The sequence below is a fragment of the Dermacentor silvarum genome, chromosome 6, assembly GCF_013339745.2.
Source record: "Dermacentor silvarum isolate Dsil-2018 chromosome 6, BIME_Dsil_1.4, whole genome shotgun sequence".
In the NCBI taxonomy this organism is placed as follows: Eukaryota; Metazoa; Arthropoda; class Arachnida; order Ixodida; family Ixodidae; genus Dermacentor; species Dermacentor silvarum.
This window is the reverse complement of record NC_051159.1, coordinates 168,202,653-168,216,168: the sequence shown is the minus strand read 5'-3', so window position 1 is coordinate 168,216,168 and position 13,516 is coordinate 168,202,653. Positions and strand designations below refer to the sequence as shown.

Below are 13,516 nucleotides of genomic sequence, written 5' to 3'. Positions count from 1 at the left end.
TTTCTCCGGCGATGGACCCCTGGCAGCCTACCCCCGGGCACCAACAGCCATAACCGTTGGACATATAAAGTTTATTCCTATCCTATACTACAACAAATTACATGTTACAGCTCTATAATAAAATTGTTAACATCATGCGCTCTTTAGTTAGCAGTTACGTATGTTTTCAGCTATGAGCCGTCTATCTCTCTCTCTCTCTCTCTCTCTCTATATATATATATATATATATATATATATATATATATATAGTGCAAAAAATAGTTCAAAAAATAGAAGCACGTAGGAAAAACATAACAAGACTTTACTGACGTTTCGGCCGGGGTCCGGCCTTCATCAAGAGTCTGCCTTCCTCTCGGTGCTTCTTGATGAAGGCCGGACCCCGGACGAAACGTCAGTAAAGTCTTGTTATGTTTTTCCTACGTGCTTCTATTTTTGAACTACTTCTGTGCCGGCTCCGGTTACTCTTTACTTCACTGATTATATATATATATATATATATATATATAGCCGAAGAGCGTTGATGTCACAGAGACATACGGCACAAGTGCACTTAGAAAGGGCCATGACTTTTTCAAAAGCGTGACAACACAGGAATATTGTTGCGTGTGACGAGGCGCCCACAAGTGTGACCCTTCATATAGAATGCCACACGTCGACTCTTGCAAAAAAAAAAAAAAAAAAAACGACCCGAACGATGGCAGCTGAGCACTACTTCACAGAGTTTGTCAACCGGAAAATCACCAAAATTCCGCGTAAATATTCGCCCTATACTACTGCCACCCACTCTATATATGGGGGCTGGCTGACGTAGGCAGTGCCAGCAATCAAGAAGCAGGGCGCCACGTCTCGACCCCGCTCGTACGCCCCGTCATGCAACACTCGGTGCCGTTCAAAAGTTTCGAGAATGCCGGCGTTTGCCGAGCAAACCTGCAGGCCTTGAAATTGTAAGAAAATCACCATAAGAAGTTGTGTGCAATGGGTCGGGGTGGGGGATATTTTTATGCTTGAAATCTCGGGACTCGAGAAATGACGACTAAGGTGCAAAGGCTCCGGTGACACGTATTTTGACCGTCAGAGGCAGCTGCGCCTTCAACAGCAGCGCACGGAACAACCGGGACGGGCACGGAACTTCATTTTAGAGCACGCGCGCACATAATGTCGGACAGGAACGGTGCCTCTTATTGCAGAATACTCGAGAGTCTGGGGCAGCGCACAGATGGAAGGCCAGGGAGGGGACGAGTCTCGGCATACAAGAGACATAAGAGCGAGAAAACCATCAAGTTAATGAAAGCTTGGCTCGTCGTCAGATGTCGCGTGTTTGGAGGAAGCTCACGGCGGTGACGGCGGTGACGGCGAAATTCATGAGCACAAATTAAAGACGTGGGTAGGCGGGCGGGTTTAATCTCACTGAGAAGTCTCTGGCCGATAGCGCCTCAAACCTCGTTTCTCGATCCTCCCGTTTCCTTCCTCCGACTATATCTGCTGCACTTCTACTACTACTACTACTACTACTACTACTACTACTACTACTACTACTACTACTACTACTACTACTACTACTACTACTACTTAATACTACTACTACTACTACTACTACTACTACTACTACTACTACTACTACTATTATTATTATTATTATTATTATTATTATTATTATTATTATTATTATTATTATTATTATTATTATTATTATTATTATTTCCACATTTAGTGCGAGGACAAACTATGCACTTAATGTACATACGGTGAGCAAGTTAGTACGTGACAGAGAGAGCGAATGAACGAGAAAAGGAAGGAGAAAGCGTGCGTGTTGAGAGTGTAAGCAAACGTTCGAGTGGGAAAAATGGCGAGTCTATGCTGGAGCCAGTGAGCGCGTAATCAAGCAAATTAGTTAGTCATGGAGCTACTGAGCGTGTAGATGAGCGTGCGACGTAGTGAAAAAGCCATTTGAGCAGAGGCACACTTCCCCTCAATCTCCGCATACCGCATACTGTCTACGAATGCCGGAACTTGAGAAGACAAAATGGATCCGATTTACCTCGCTATCAGCCCTAATGAAGCCATGTGCCTCTTTTGTTAATTTCCCCGCCGCATAGTGCGGCCGCAACACGTAGCAGATGCAAAGCAAGAGCTTTCGGAGCTCAGGGCGCATCACACTGCTCCCGCGACGTATTGCGACGCACAAGTTGCGCATAACAGTGACGCGTCCGCAGAACAAACCACACGGGGATGGCTATATGCGCCTTGTACCACTGTGTTTTTTTTTCTTTTTTTTTTTTTTTTTTTTTTTTTTGCGGCGCCGCGGTTCCAGCGGCGCCGACCGTTCCAGGAAACCGAAGGGTCTATACCGTCACGAAATAACAGTCGTGTACTGTAGCGGGAAATTGAACAGCAATTAAAAAGAAAGAAAGAAAGAAAGAAAGAAAGAAAGAAAGAAAGAAAGAAAGAAAGAAACGAAGCAACGCTCACAGTACAACGTATCAGGGCTCGCCCACATCAACCAGAGCTTTTCTGTTTTGCCGCATAGATGTACGACTATACGCGTATACGCTCCCGCTTTCCGCGAGGCTTGGGCGAACTCTTCGCTTGTGCTGGAATGTCGGAACTGTCCACGCTTTTAATTCGTCAGTCCCCTGAAGCAAAAATGTGTCCAAATCAAATAAAACCTTATTACTTCGGCTCCCCAAACCAAACCATCCGGCTCGTTCAAGCGAACGGGCCGGGACAAATCACGGCCGGCACTGGCCGTCTCAATAGCTCTCTCCGCCTTCGACGTTCTTTGTCGTTCTCGTTACTTCATAACGTGCGCGCAGCAGCGCTCAGCCTTTTGTGAAAGGCAATACACCGAGCCATCCTGCCTCCTTCCGTCGTGCCTATATAGTGCTTTTCCGTTTCTGATCCTGCATGACAGGCGAGCTCGCCTGTCCTATGGCTGAACAATATGTGAGCCCACGGTGCGCGCAATTTTTCGCCAGGCTGGATGATTCGACAACCACCACAGATCTCATTTCGGGGAGCAGACCCCTCTCCCGTCATACCACACGTGTACACTGCCTGCTCAGCGCTCCCGGATGTCAAATAAAAAGACAATGAGGCAAAAAAAATAAGGAATACAAGATACCGCGCTAATCATATGGCAAAATGGAAGCCCTGTCTACTCTGACAAGTGACATGTCCTTAATTGCTTCAAGTCCACAAACGCATTTTGTTTTCGTCTTCAGTAATAAAGATAATAAGTAGATTAACAGGTGCCTAATCTATTTACAAATGTTTTGAAAACAATACAGGTGTGTTTAAAAAATGGTAAAGATAAAATTCGTGCGAAATTACTGTGTTCTTTCCCCCGAATTCATTCTCAATATTTCCACAATGCAAGAAAATCGCACAACGGTACTTCCTATATTTAACGCAATCTTCGGCTTTAAACATAACTGAGAGCGGTGGAGTAGCTGCATGTATTTGTGCCCCGTTTTCTTCCACATAAGAATACACAGGAGGAGGTCCTTATAGCACAAGACTGCAAGGGAGACCTCCTAGCCTTTTGGGAACAGACAAGAGCTGCTTTTGAGAAAGTGAACATGAATGAATTAAAGCATTGCTTTCTGGCGTGATGTGTGCGCGGCGCACTTACGATGCGGAATGCATACAGGTCACGTGTCAAACGTAGCGTCTTCAAGATACGAATTTTCATCATCTGCAGGCTTCGTTACAGCAAAACTGATGGTGAAAAATAAGGTGACGCGAACGAGAAAGAAAACAGAAGAAAGAGAGACGCACGAGAAGCTACTGACTTATGACACAAATATGATCCATCGTAGAATATCCCTTCCTGAAGCCAGCCTGTTCTCTTGGTTGACTGAAGTCAAGTGTTGCCCTAATTCCATTCGAAATTATCTTGATGAATATCTTATACAATACTGAAAGCAAGCTAATGGGTCTATAATTCTTCAATTCTTTAACGTCTGCCTTCTTATGGATTAGTATAATGTTGGCATCTTGGTTCTTCCAGCTCTCCGGTACACTTGAAGTCGTGAGGTATTGCGTATAATGGGCCGTAAGCTTTTCAAGCATACCTCCTCCATCTTTGATTAAATCTACTGTTATTCCATCTTCTCCATCGACAGCTTTTCCCCTGGTCATGTCTTGCAAGGCCCTTCTAACTTCATAGCTAGTCATAGAAGAAGCCTCTGTATCCTGTTCCATCACCGCTTCGAATGAAAGTACCTTGGCTGTTCTGGGTACTGTACAGGTCAGTATAGTCTTACACTGCTTTTACTATGTCATCGAAATTGCTGATGATATTACCCTGCTTATATTTCAGTGAATACATCTTGCCATGTGCTATGCCAAGTTTTTTTTCTCACTAATTTCATGCTGCGTCCATATTTCACTGCTTCCTCAATTTTTTCCACGTTATAATTTCGTATATCCCCTACTTTCTTCTTGTTGATCAGTTTTGACAGTTCCGCGAATTCCATCTGATCTCTCGAGTTTGCCACTTTCGTGTTTTGTCGTTTCTTTATTAAGTCCATTATATTAGATCCTTGTATCAGGTCCTTTATTAGGTCCTGGGGATGTCTTGCAGTACCAGAACATCCCCAGCCTTTTCCGAAATTTGATTATTGATCGATTATCGATTATCTATTGATTGGCTATCGATGACTGAGTAAGCTTACGTAGTCCCAATCCATGTTTAGGCTAGACTTAGCCAGGCTCAGAGCTTCGCTAGTTCACAGGGGTATGTGTTATTGCGCTTGGATCATTTCTGCACTACCGCCAGGATCGGTCCACAATTTTTTCCGACGCATCAAGGACTAACGGCCGGCTTAAACAGCTCCGCTATTAAAAACTACTCGACACCATGGGTATATACGTATACATACATAGTGATCTCGTAATCTGTAAATAGAGAGACCCGCACATTGTACGTACCATGTGTTCTGTTTCTATGCACCGTTCTTCGAAACTAAAAACTTCACTTACGTATACAGACCACATGCTCTGCTTATTTCCTAAAAAAAAAATGTATTCTTGCACTCAAAACTCTGAACACCAAAAAGGGAGCTTTTAGCAATTAACAGTTTCTTTGTTTCACCACATCTAAACTTTATGCGTACTTCGCACTGACTTGATGGCCGCACTGACTTGATAGCTTTCTTCTAAGCTTTTGTACCTTTAAGGAGCAGGTGCATGGTCGGAGGCGGTATCGCCTCTCATTCGGCGCAGGAAACTACGCGGGTCCGTATGGAATTCAACGAACAGCGCGGTGATATAACCCAGCTCAACGTTGCGCCGGGTTTCCGCTCTCACGCCATCACACCACGTGTCCAGGCTACCCTGAGAGGCGGCGGCAAGATCGGCCTCAATCTTATCGGCCAGCTTGCTCATGGACTCCCTTTTACGCTGCATTTCCTCAACTACGCGGAGCTTCAAAGCCGCAGCGTCAGTCAGTTCAGCGCAGCGCTTGTCTAGGGCGGCTCCATGATCCGCTGCAGACTCGCCGTCAAGGCATTCCGCGGCAGCTTCTTGCAGTGGCTGAGCGTTAGCAACTGCTATCAGCGACTCGCACTGTTTCACTCTCGAAGCGAGGTGATCACGCAAGTCGGAGACGCCGCGCGTCACTTTGCCCACGAGTCTTTCGTGCTGCTCCCAGGATGCTTGGACGCGACGTAACCGCTCTTGTTGGGCCAGCAGCTCCCTCACTACTGCAGCTCGCTTCTCGAACTCCGCGCGTAAGTCCAGGATCTCCGAGGCACAACGGGCCTGCTCCATGTCCAGCGCTGCTGCGACCCTGACGTAACCCGCCAGGTCTTTCGGAAGGGACGCCGTCGCGGCTGCTGCGGACGCTTGCGACGTCTCGTCGTGGTCCTCGTCGTCGCCGACTTCGCTGAGCCACTCGCGGGTGCTGCTCTCGATGAGACGCGGAAGAGCTGAACACGCGACGTTGCCCAGAATTTGGTCCAGTTGGGTGGGACGCTCTGCGGAACGCGGCTCGGACGCAGACCACGGCTTTACGGCCTCAACAACCGAATAATCCTCGGTGAGAAGGCCGACGAGCTTGGCGCAATGCTTCTCTTGGCTACAAGCCCGGAACTCGGCGCCTTTCTCCAGGACCGCAGCAACGAGTCGCTGCACATCCGAGTCGTCTTCCGAAGGCGCGCGGGTGCTAGTCGCGCCCCGGGTTTGGAGCGGCGGCACGATGTCTCTGGTGCGCTTCCTGATGATGTCGAAGTACTTCCTTTCGGCCTCCAGGTAGGACAAGAGTGGGTCAGCATTAGGCCCGCCTTCTGCTGTGCCTACGAGAAGTGCGGGAGAAGCGAGAAGCTCGTCCACCTTGCCAAGGATTCCCCCGACGACATCGCGTAGAGCTCTGTTTGCCTGTCTACACGGTTCGTCGTCAACGGTGAGGCGTTGTAGTTCTTCTTCTAGCTGTTGTTTAGCACAGGCTTCATCCGGCGTTCCGGGCGAACGCGGGTCGCTCTCTGGAACACGAGACATTTTAGCTGACGTAAGCTAGTTCGAAGCCGGCGTCTATTTATACCACTGTGACGACTTGATGCGTATGGCAATGAAGATGTCGTACACCGCACGGGCAATTAGCAGCTCAAAGGACATGCTGAGAAGCGCCGAAAGCTTATTGCAGCAAAACTATGATATCAAGATTTTTGCATATCAAAGAATAATTTTCTAAGTTTAAATGACTAGTGTGGCAAAAAAAATCGCTCAAAATTTTACCTCGCATAATGCGGGGTAATGCACCCACCAACTTTGAGCATATTTTTCGGGTAAAAAAGTTCGTTCATTATCTGAGTAAGTACGGTACTTGTTTATCACCTCCCTTTAGCAATTAAGATGCGCCTTTTCTCGTCCTTGTTCCAGCAGGGAACCTCTCACTGCTGCCCTATGGCGACAAAATTTGAGGCATCAACAATACTACGGTGTCCTGGGTGACTGTGATGTGTGTAGTGCGCGACACGGTGCGGTGGATGGAGACAGACAAGAAGCCGACGACAAGGAATGCGCGCGCGGATGCGAATTCCGTGCTGGATGGAAGACGACAACGTCGAAGAGCGTCCGGCAGGTGAACACGCACCGCAAGAAGAGAAAATAAAAGAAAAAGGCATCCAATCAGAAGAAACAACGGAGCTTTGAGCAGCCAATCAGCAAAAGACGAATCGGCCAGAGCGGCAGATAAGCGAGGCGCGCTGGTAGAAGTGTGTATGTGTGTGTGTGTGTGTGTGTGGAAGGGGGGGGGGGGGGGGGGGGGCAGTACGTGAGCAGTCAGGCTACAGTGTACAGAATATCTTGGGTAGTGGAAAGAGCGCGCGGCACGGCCTATGGGAGAGCTGTTGCCACTTCTGTTAACCGCCGCGCGTGGCACTGGCGTCAAACAACCGAGGTTGTTTGACGCCAGTGCCACCAGCTCAGCCAACCGAGCTCAGAAAAGACCTTTATGGATAGCATTTCTAGATATTAAAGGAGCTTATGACAACGTAGACAGGGAATTGTTGTGGGATATTCTTCAATACGAAGGCATAGATGACGATTTCGTGGAGCTGCTGAGGGAGATATATCGAGACAACCAAGTACAAGTGGCATGGGAAGGCCGAAAAGGAAATGAAATGGTGGGAATTCACCAAGGATTGAAGCAAGGATGCCCTCTGTCACCATTGTTGTTCACGCTTTACGTCAAGGGCATAGAAAGACGACTGGAAAACAGCGAATTAGGTTTTGATTTATCCTACATGCGTAATGGACAAATGGTGCAACAGAAGATCCCTGGACTTATGTACGCAGACGACATTGTGCTACTAGCGGACAATAAAAAAGATTTACAGATACTTGCGAATATCTGTGGGAACGCAGCGACAAATCTAGGCCTTAAGTTTAGCACAGAGAAATCAGGGATTATGATCTTTAATAAGCACACGAGTAACTTCGTGGTGTCAATTCAACAGCAAGTAATACCCATAGTGAAGCAATATAAGTACCTCGGCGTACACATAAACGAAGGAAAGAATTACTCAAGCAACCACCAAGATAATCTGAAAATAAAGGGGAAGCGGAATGCAGCATTAATGAAACACAGAGCACTGTGGGGCCACAATAAGTATGAGGTGGTGCGTGGAATCTGGAAAGGAGTAATGGTGCCAGCGCTAACATTCGCAAATGCCATTATATGCTTAAAATCGGATATATTGGCGGGTTTGGAAGTTAACCAAAGATCAGTAGGCCGATTGGCTTTGGGAGCACACGGTAATACGACAAATGAGGCAGTGCATGGAGACATGGGTTGGGCCTCTTTTGAAGTCAGAGAAGCACAAAGCAAAATTAGTTTTGAAGAAAGGCTCAGGAACAGGGATGAAAATAAATGGGCGGCTAAAGTGCACAAGTATCTCTACATGAAAAGCGTGGACACAGAATGGAGGAAGAGGTCAAGGAAGTTGGCAACCAAGTACAGGATAATCGAAACTGTAAATAGACAACCAGGGGTCATCAGAAAGAAAGTGAGAGAAATAGAGACCGTGAATTGGATGCAAAGAATGGAAACGAAAAGGACAATGGAGATTTACAAGAATGAGAAGAAAGAAATTAGAAGAGAAAATCTGTACGATAACACAAAGGGCAGTGCCTTGCTATTTGAGGCTCGAGCCGGTTGCCTAAGGACGAAAACATATCGGAACAAATATTCGGAATTAGATGAGACATGTGTATGCTGCAGTAAAGATCCAGAGACCACTCAGCACATCCTAATGGAATGCGACGGGATCCACCCAGCGAGAACCGTAGGTAACGTGCAACTCCCAGAAGCGCTTGGGTTTAAAGTGGAAGGAAACATAAACAGATCAGCCGTAGAGATCAGCAAGAGACGATTAGAGTACTGGTGGAAAAAAAGTAGGGAAAAGATGGATGCGACCTGATCTCTTAAAATCATAGGCAGCGGTACAAGGTAAATTTTTGAAAAAGAAAAATAATGATAGGTATACAAAAATGCAAGATAAAGAACATGTATAGTATACCTGATTAAATCAAGCAGGCTAGGTGACTATTTGTCGCCGCCCCGTTTCAAAGGGGATGCCAATAAATCATCATCATCATCATCATCGAGGTAACATCAGTGGAATGAAACATCAACCGATCAGCCGTAGAGATAAGCGAGGGACGATTAGAGTATTGGTGGAAAAAAAGCCGGGAAGAGATTGATACGACCTGACCTCTTAAAATCATAGGTAACGGTAAAAAGTAGATGTTAGCGGTACAAGGTAGAAAAAAGCAAAATATGAATGAGAGTTATACAAAAACGCTAGATAAAGAACATGTATAGTATATCTGATTAAATCAAGCAGTCTAGGTGACTATTTGTCACCACCCCGTTTCAAAGGGGATGTCATTAAATCTTTCATCATAATCACTGAGGAGATCACCGCGCTATAGCCAAGGAGGTTTAAAAAAAAATTTTACATCCTTGGCTACACGTGTAGGTTGCCGTCACTGAGGTTGCGTACGCAGTTTCTGCTTCTTTTACCGCGTTTCCGACACGTTACACTTTCTTGCGCTACCACGAAATTCCGCAAAATATATTTTAACATCTTCTTCTGATTTCCATCATCTTTGTTTACCGTGGAATAATAATCGATGCCCTTCAAGGCAATTGGAAGTTTCCATTACAAAATTGAGATGCCGTATACCGCCTCTAAATTTTTACTTACACAGGTCTGGTCTCGCTGTGTCCCCTCTTTGTTCTTTTTGCAATGCACCTGAATCCATTGAGCGCTTAATTTTTCCTCTCGTGTCGCCGATTTTTAAGAGAGAGAGAGAAAACTCTTAGAAATTTCATTTCGAAAACTTGGGCTATTACTAAACTCGTCAACTCTAAGCTCTGTTTTGGGGCGAATTCACTGTGACGCAGCCACAATTAAGGATGCTTTTCTTGCAGTTTACAATTTCATTAGACATTACAAAAGGAGTATCTTGCTGAATTTCTAGAATTATGATTTATTCCTATTGTTTCCCTTCTTTATGTCAAAATTATTTTATCTTAAAATTTTGGAGATGAGATGAGGTTGCAAGACCGCGTACCACGGATTTCGTGAGCTCAACGGACGGGCGTTTTCGTTGTTTAAAGCCCCGAAAGACGAAGCCGAATGAAAGCAGTGGAATAGGAATTTGCACTGCAACGACATTCCACACTCGGAAACGTCGGCGGTGTGCGACTACCCGTCTGCACTTCATTGTAAGGGCTTTTAACCGCGCCAGGTGCCAGAAAGCGGGAAACTGCTAACTACCTAAAGCTAAGCTGCTTCACATGATCGTGTTTGCTTGTTTTTCAGGGAACCTTATTCCGTTCATTTAAGCTTTCGTGTGAACAGTTCACACACACCAGCTTTGAACAAATTGTGTTGTGATTATACCTGATGCACTTGTCTTGAACCAATGATTCTAACTAAGACAGTTGGTCTGTAAAAAAAAAAAATGTTTTTCCTTCAATTTTGTATTTATATGCTTCAGTATTAAATGAAATGATAGCTTCGTCTTGTGTTTGAGGAACAAGATAAAATCGTAACGAAAGAGGAGAGGTTGGCCACTCCAGGGACCGGATACTCCAAAACATTACTCGCCGTTGTGATGTACGTAGGGGCTTTGGTGTTGCGCTGCTAAGCCCGAGGTTGCGGGATCGAATCCCGACCGCGGCGGCCGCATTGCGATGGGGGCGAAATGCAAAAACACCCGTGTACCGTGCATCGGGTGCACGTTAAAGATACCCATGAGGTCTAAATTAACCCGGAGTCCCCCACTACGGCATATCTCACAAACATATCGTCGCTTTGGGACGTAAAACCCCAGAATTTAAATTTTACTCCGAAACATTAAAAAAAAAAAATAAACGCGCAGAACACCTGGAATTGACATTAGAGCAATAACACATAATAGCTGCACTTAACAGTGGAGCAGTTCCGACGTTTTCACTGCATTATTGGTGATGCTGTCTGTTAATTAGTGCCCCAAAGGCGAATGCCTGTGATAAGAGAACTGGCGGGAGTACGAAGTACGCGGAGCGCGCACTGGGAACGTACTGCGTGCATCTCACAGGGGCTGCTCGTACTAACACGCCAATAAAATGACGCAGACGTCACCGTTCTACACAATAAGACGACTTCTTACTGAAGCAAACGCGAAGCTTCACGCGCTTCGTGCCTTGGCGCCGTCTGCTCAGCTGAGGTAATCTGAGGAAAGAGTAGCCCTGCCAAGTTATATTACTTTAATTCGCTCATAAGCTAGCAATAGCATTTGTAGCGCGAGTACTGCGCATACCTGCAGTAATAATAGAAGAAAACTTCCGTGCTTGCGGCTGCCTGACCACTTTCGGTCGCTTGCCGGTGCTCGATGAATGGATGGACGGATGGATGAGGCTGATCCCTTTAAATCGAGCGGCGGCACACGCCACGTAGCTGTGACTACAGTGGCGCACCGACGGGGGGGGGGGGGGATTCGGGGGTTGTAACCCCCCCCCCCTGAGGCCGACTTAACCCCCTCTTTTGTTTAACCACTTTTCTTTCCTTACGCATTTGAGTGCTGCAACTAAGATGTAAGACGCGCAATCGTCTGCACACTCGCAAAAAGCGCATTTTTTTTGACAATTTCCCGTGAAGAAATCAAAATTAGTGCTGTTTAGATGGTATTGGCAAACTGTCAACCCCCCCCCCCCCCCCCCCCCTGGCAGAGATCCTGGGTGCGCTACTGTGTGACTATTAACATATTTTTTCACTTTGTGGAGGGTGAAATTTAACCCCTGCCTTGATTTTTGCCACCAATCAGATAACCTCCGTTTGGTTATTTCTACCCGCTTAAAGTCTATTTTGCCTCCACGCTCCCTAAACCGAAATGCTTTGAAAAAATCAGCTCCGTTGCTTTGCACTGTATAGGGTTAAGCCCTTTACAGAAAAGTATCAGGTGTTCAGCCGTTTCCTCTTCCTCTCCACACGCACCGCACAACGTGTCTATATCTTGGTACTTGACTCGGTACATCTTAGTCCGCAATACTCCCGTCCTGGCTTCAAACAACAAAGAGCTTCCCCTAGAATTATCATAGATATTTTCTTTGGCAATTTCTTGCTTGAAAGTTCTGTATGTTCCCAGTGCTGATTTTGTTTGCATCCCTGTTTTCCACAGACCCTTCTCTGTTTCTTTAACCTTTTTCTTAACCGATGTTTCTTGGTTTGCACCCCTCCTGCAGTCCAAATATTTGGTCAGCTTCCTCCATTTTGGGTCGACATTCCTCATGTACAAATAACCGAAAACTCTCCTTGCCTACCGCTTTTCCGCCATTTCTCTCAATCGCTCCTCAAGTTCTATCTTGCTGCTAGCTTCCCTGCCCTCGAATGACGTCCATCCCATGTCTACCTGTACCCCCTGATTTGGTGTACTTCCGTGTGCTCCCAAAGCAAGCCTACCTACCCCTCGCTGCTTAATTTCCAACCTTGCTCGAACCTCTAATCTCATGCACAGGACCGCATTGCCGAAAGTCAAACTAGTAACCATCACCCCTTTCCAAATCCCTCTCACCACTTCGTACCTATTATAATTCCACAGTGCCCTATTTTTCATCACAGCTGCATTCCTGCTACCTTTAGTTGTTACATATTTTTCATGTTCCATTAGGTACTCAGCCCCAATGTTCATCCATACTCCAAAATATTTGTACTTATCCACTACCTCCAGCGTAACCTCCTGTATCCTATGCTCGCTGCACTAATTATCATTAAAAATCATGACTGCCGATTTTTCTTTACTAAACTTAAAACCTAAGCTATCTCCCTCTTTACCACAGATGTACATTAATCCCTTAAGTCTTCCTTGTTGATTAGTAGGAGCCGCTGGCGTCACCTGGTAGCCTTAACATCAAGTGCCTCACGCGCTGCCTGTCGCTCTTTCCACTACCCAAGTATTCTAGTACACGGTAGTCGGGCTATGGGCCTGAGTTCTATGCCCAGCTGCCTGGCCAGAGCGCCGCTGCCATCTGCCCGTGCCGCCAAGCTGCCTGCCTTCCCTCTCCAAGCCAGAGCTGCCGCACCATAGAATAAAGAACCAACTCTGGTAGCCTGTTCAACGATCCAATACACCGACCTTTGGTGAGACCAACGCAGCTTCTCGCATCGTCTCATATCTCCGCGTCAAAACTGTTGTGTGCACTCACACGCGTGATCTGCCCGAACTTGCCTGCTATCGATACCATTCTAGCTCTGAATGTGTTTCTTGCTATGATATTTCTTAGTGTTTGTTTTCTGGTTTTATGGATTCCATGTACCACACAGAAAAAAGTTTCAAGATAGCAAGACTTCGATTATATATCGCATACCCGTATCGTGTGGAAAGTATCACGTCGGGCAGATGGGCAGATGCATTAATGATAGGTTGCGAGAATATAAAAATAAGGTCGACAAAGTTGCATCAGATGGGTTTCTCTCCCTTCATTGTAAGCAGCATCATTGCTCCCCCCTATGGTTCAACAACCATT

General features: G+C 46.2%; 2 protein-coding genes across 3 annotated transcripts in view; both read right to left on the bottom strand.

Moving 5' to 3' along the window:
- LOC119456364 (pleckstrin homology-like domain family B member 1) overlaps positions 1–13,516 on the bottom strand; it is a 489,108-nt gene that overhangs the window by 337,678 nt on the left and 137,914 nt on the right. The gene's annotated exons all lie outside the window — the stretch shown is intronic.
- Positions 4,830–6,625, bottom strand: LOC125946449 (uncharacterized). The gene has a single exon (XM_049669792.1). The coding sequence runs from the start codon at positions 6,496–6,498 to the stop codon at positions 5,176–5,178; it is 1,323 nt and encodes a 440-aa protein (XP_049525749.1). The 5' UTR covers positions 6,499–6,625; the 3' UTR covers positions 4,830–5,175.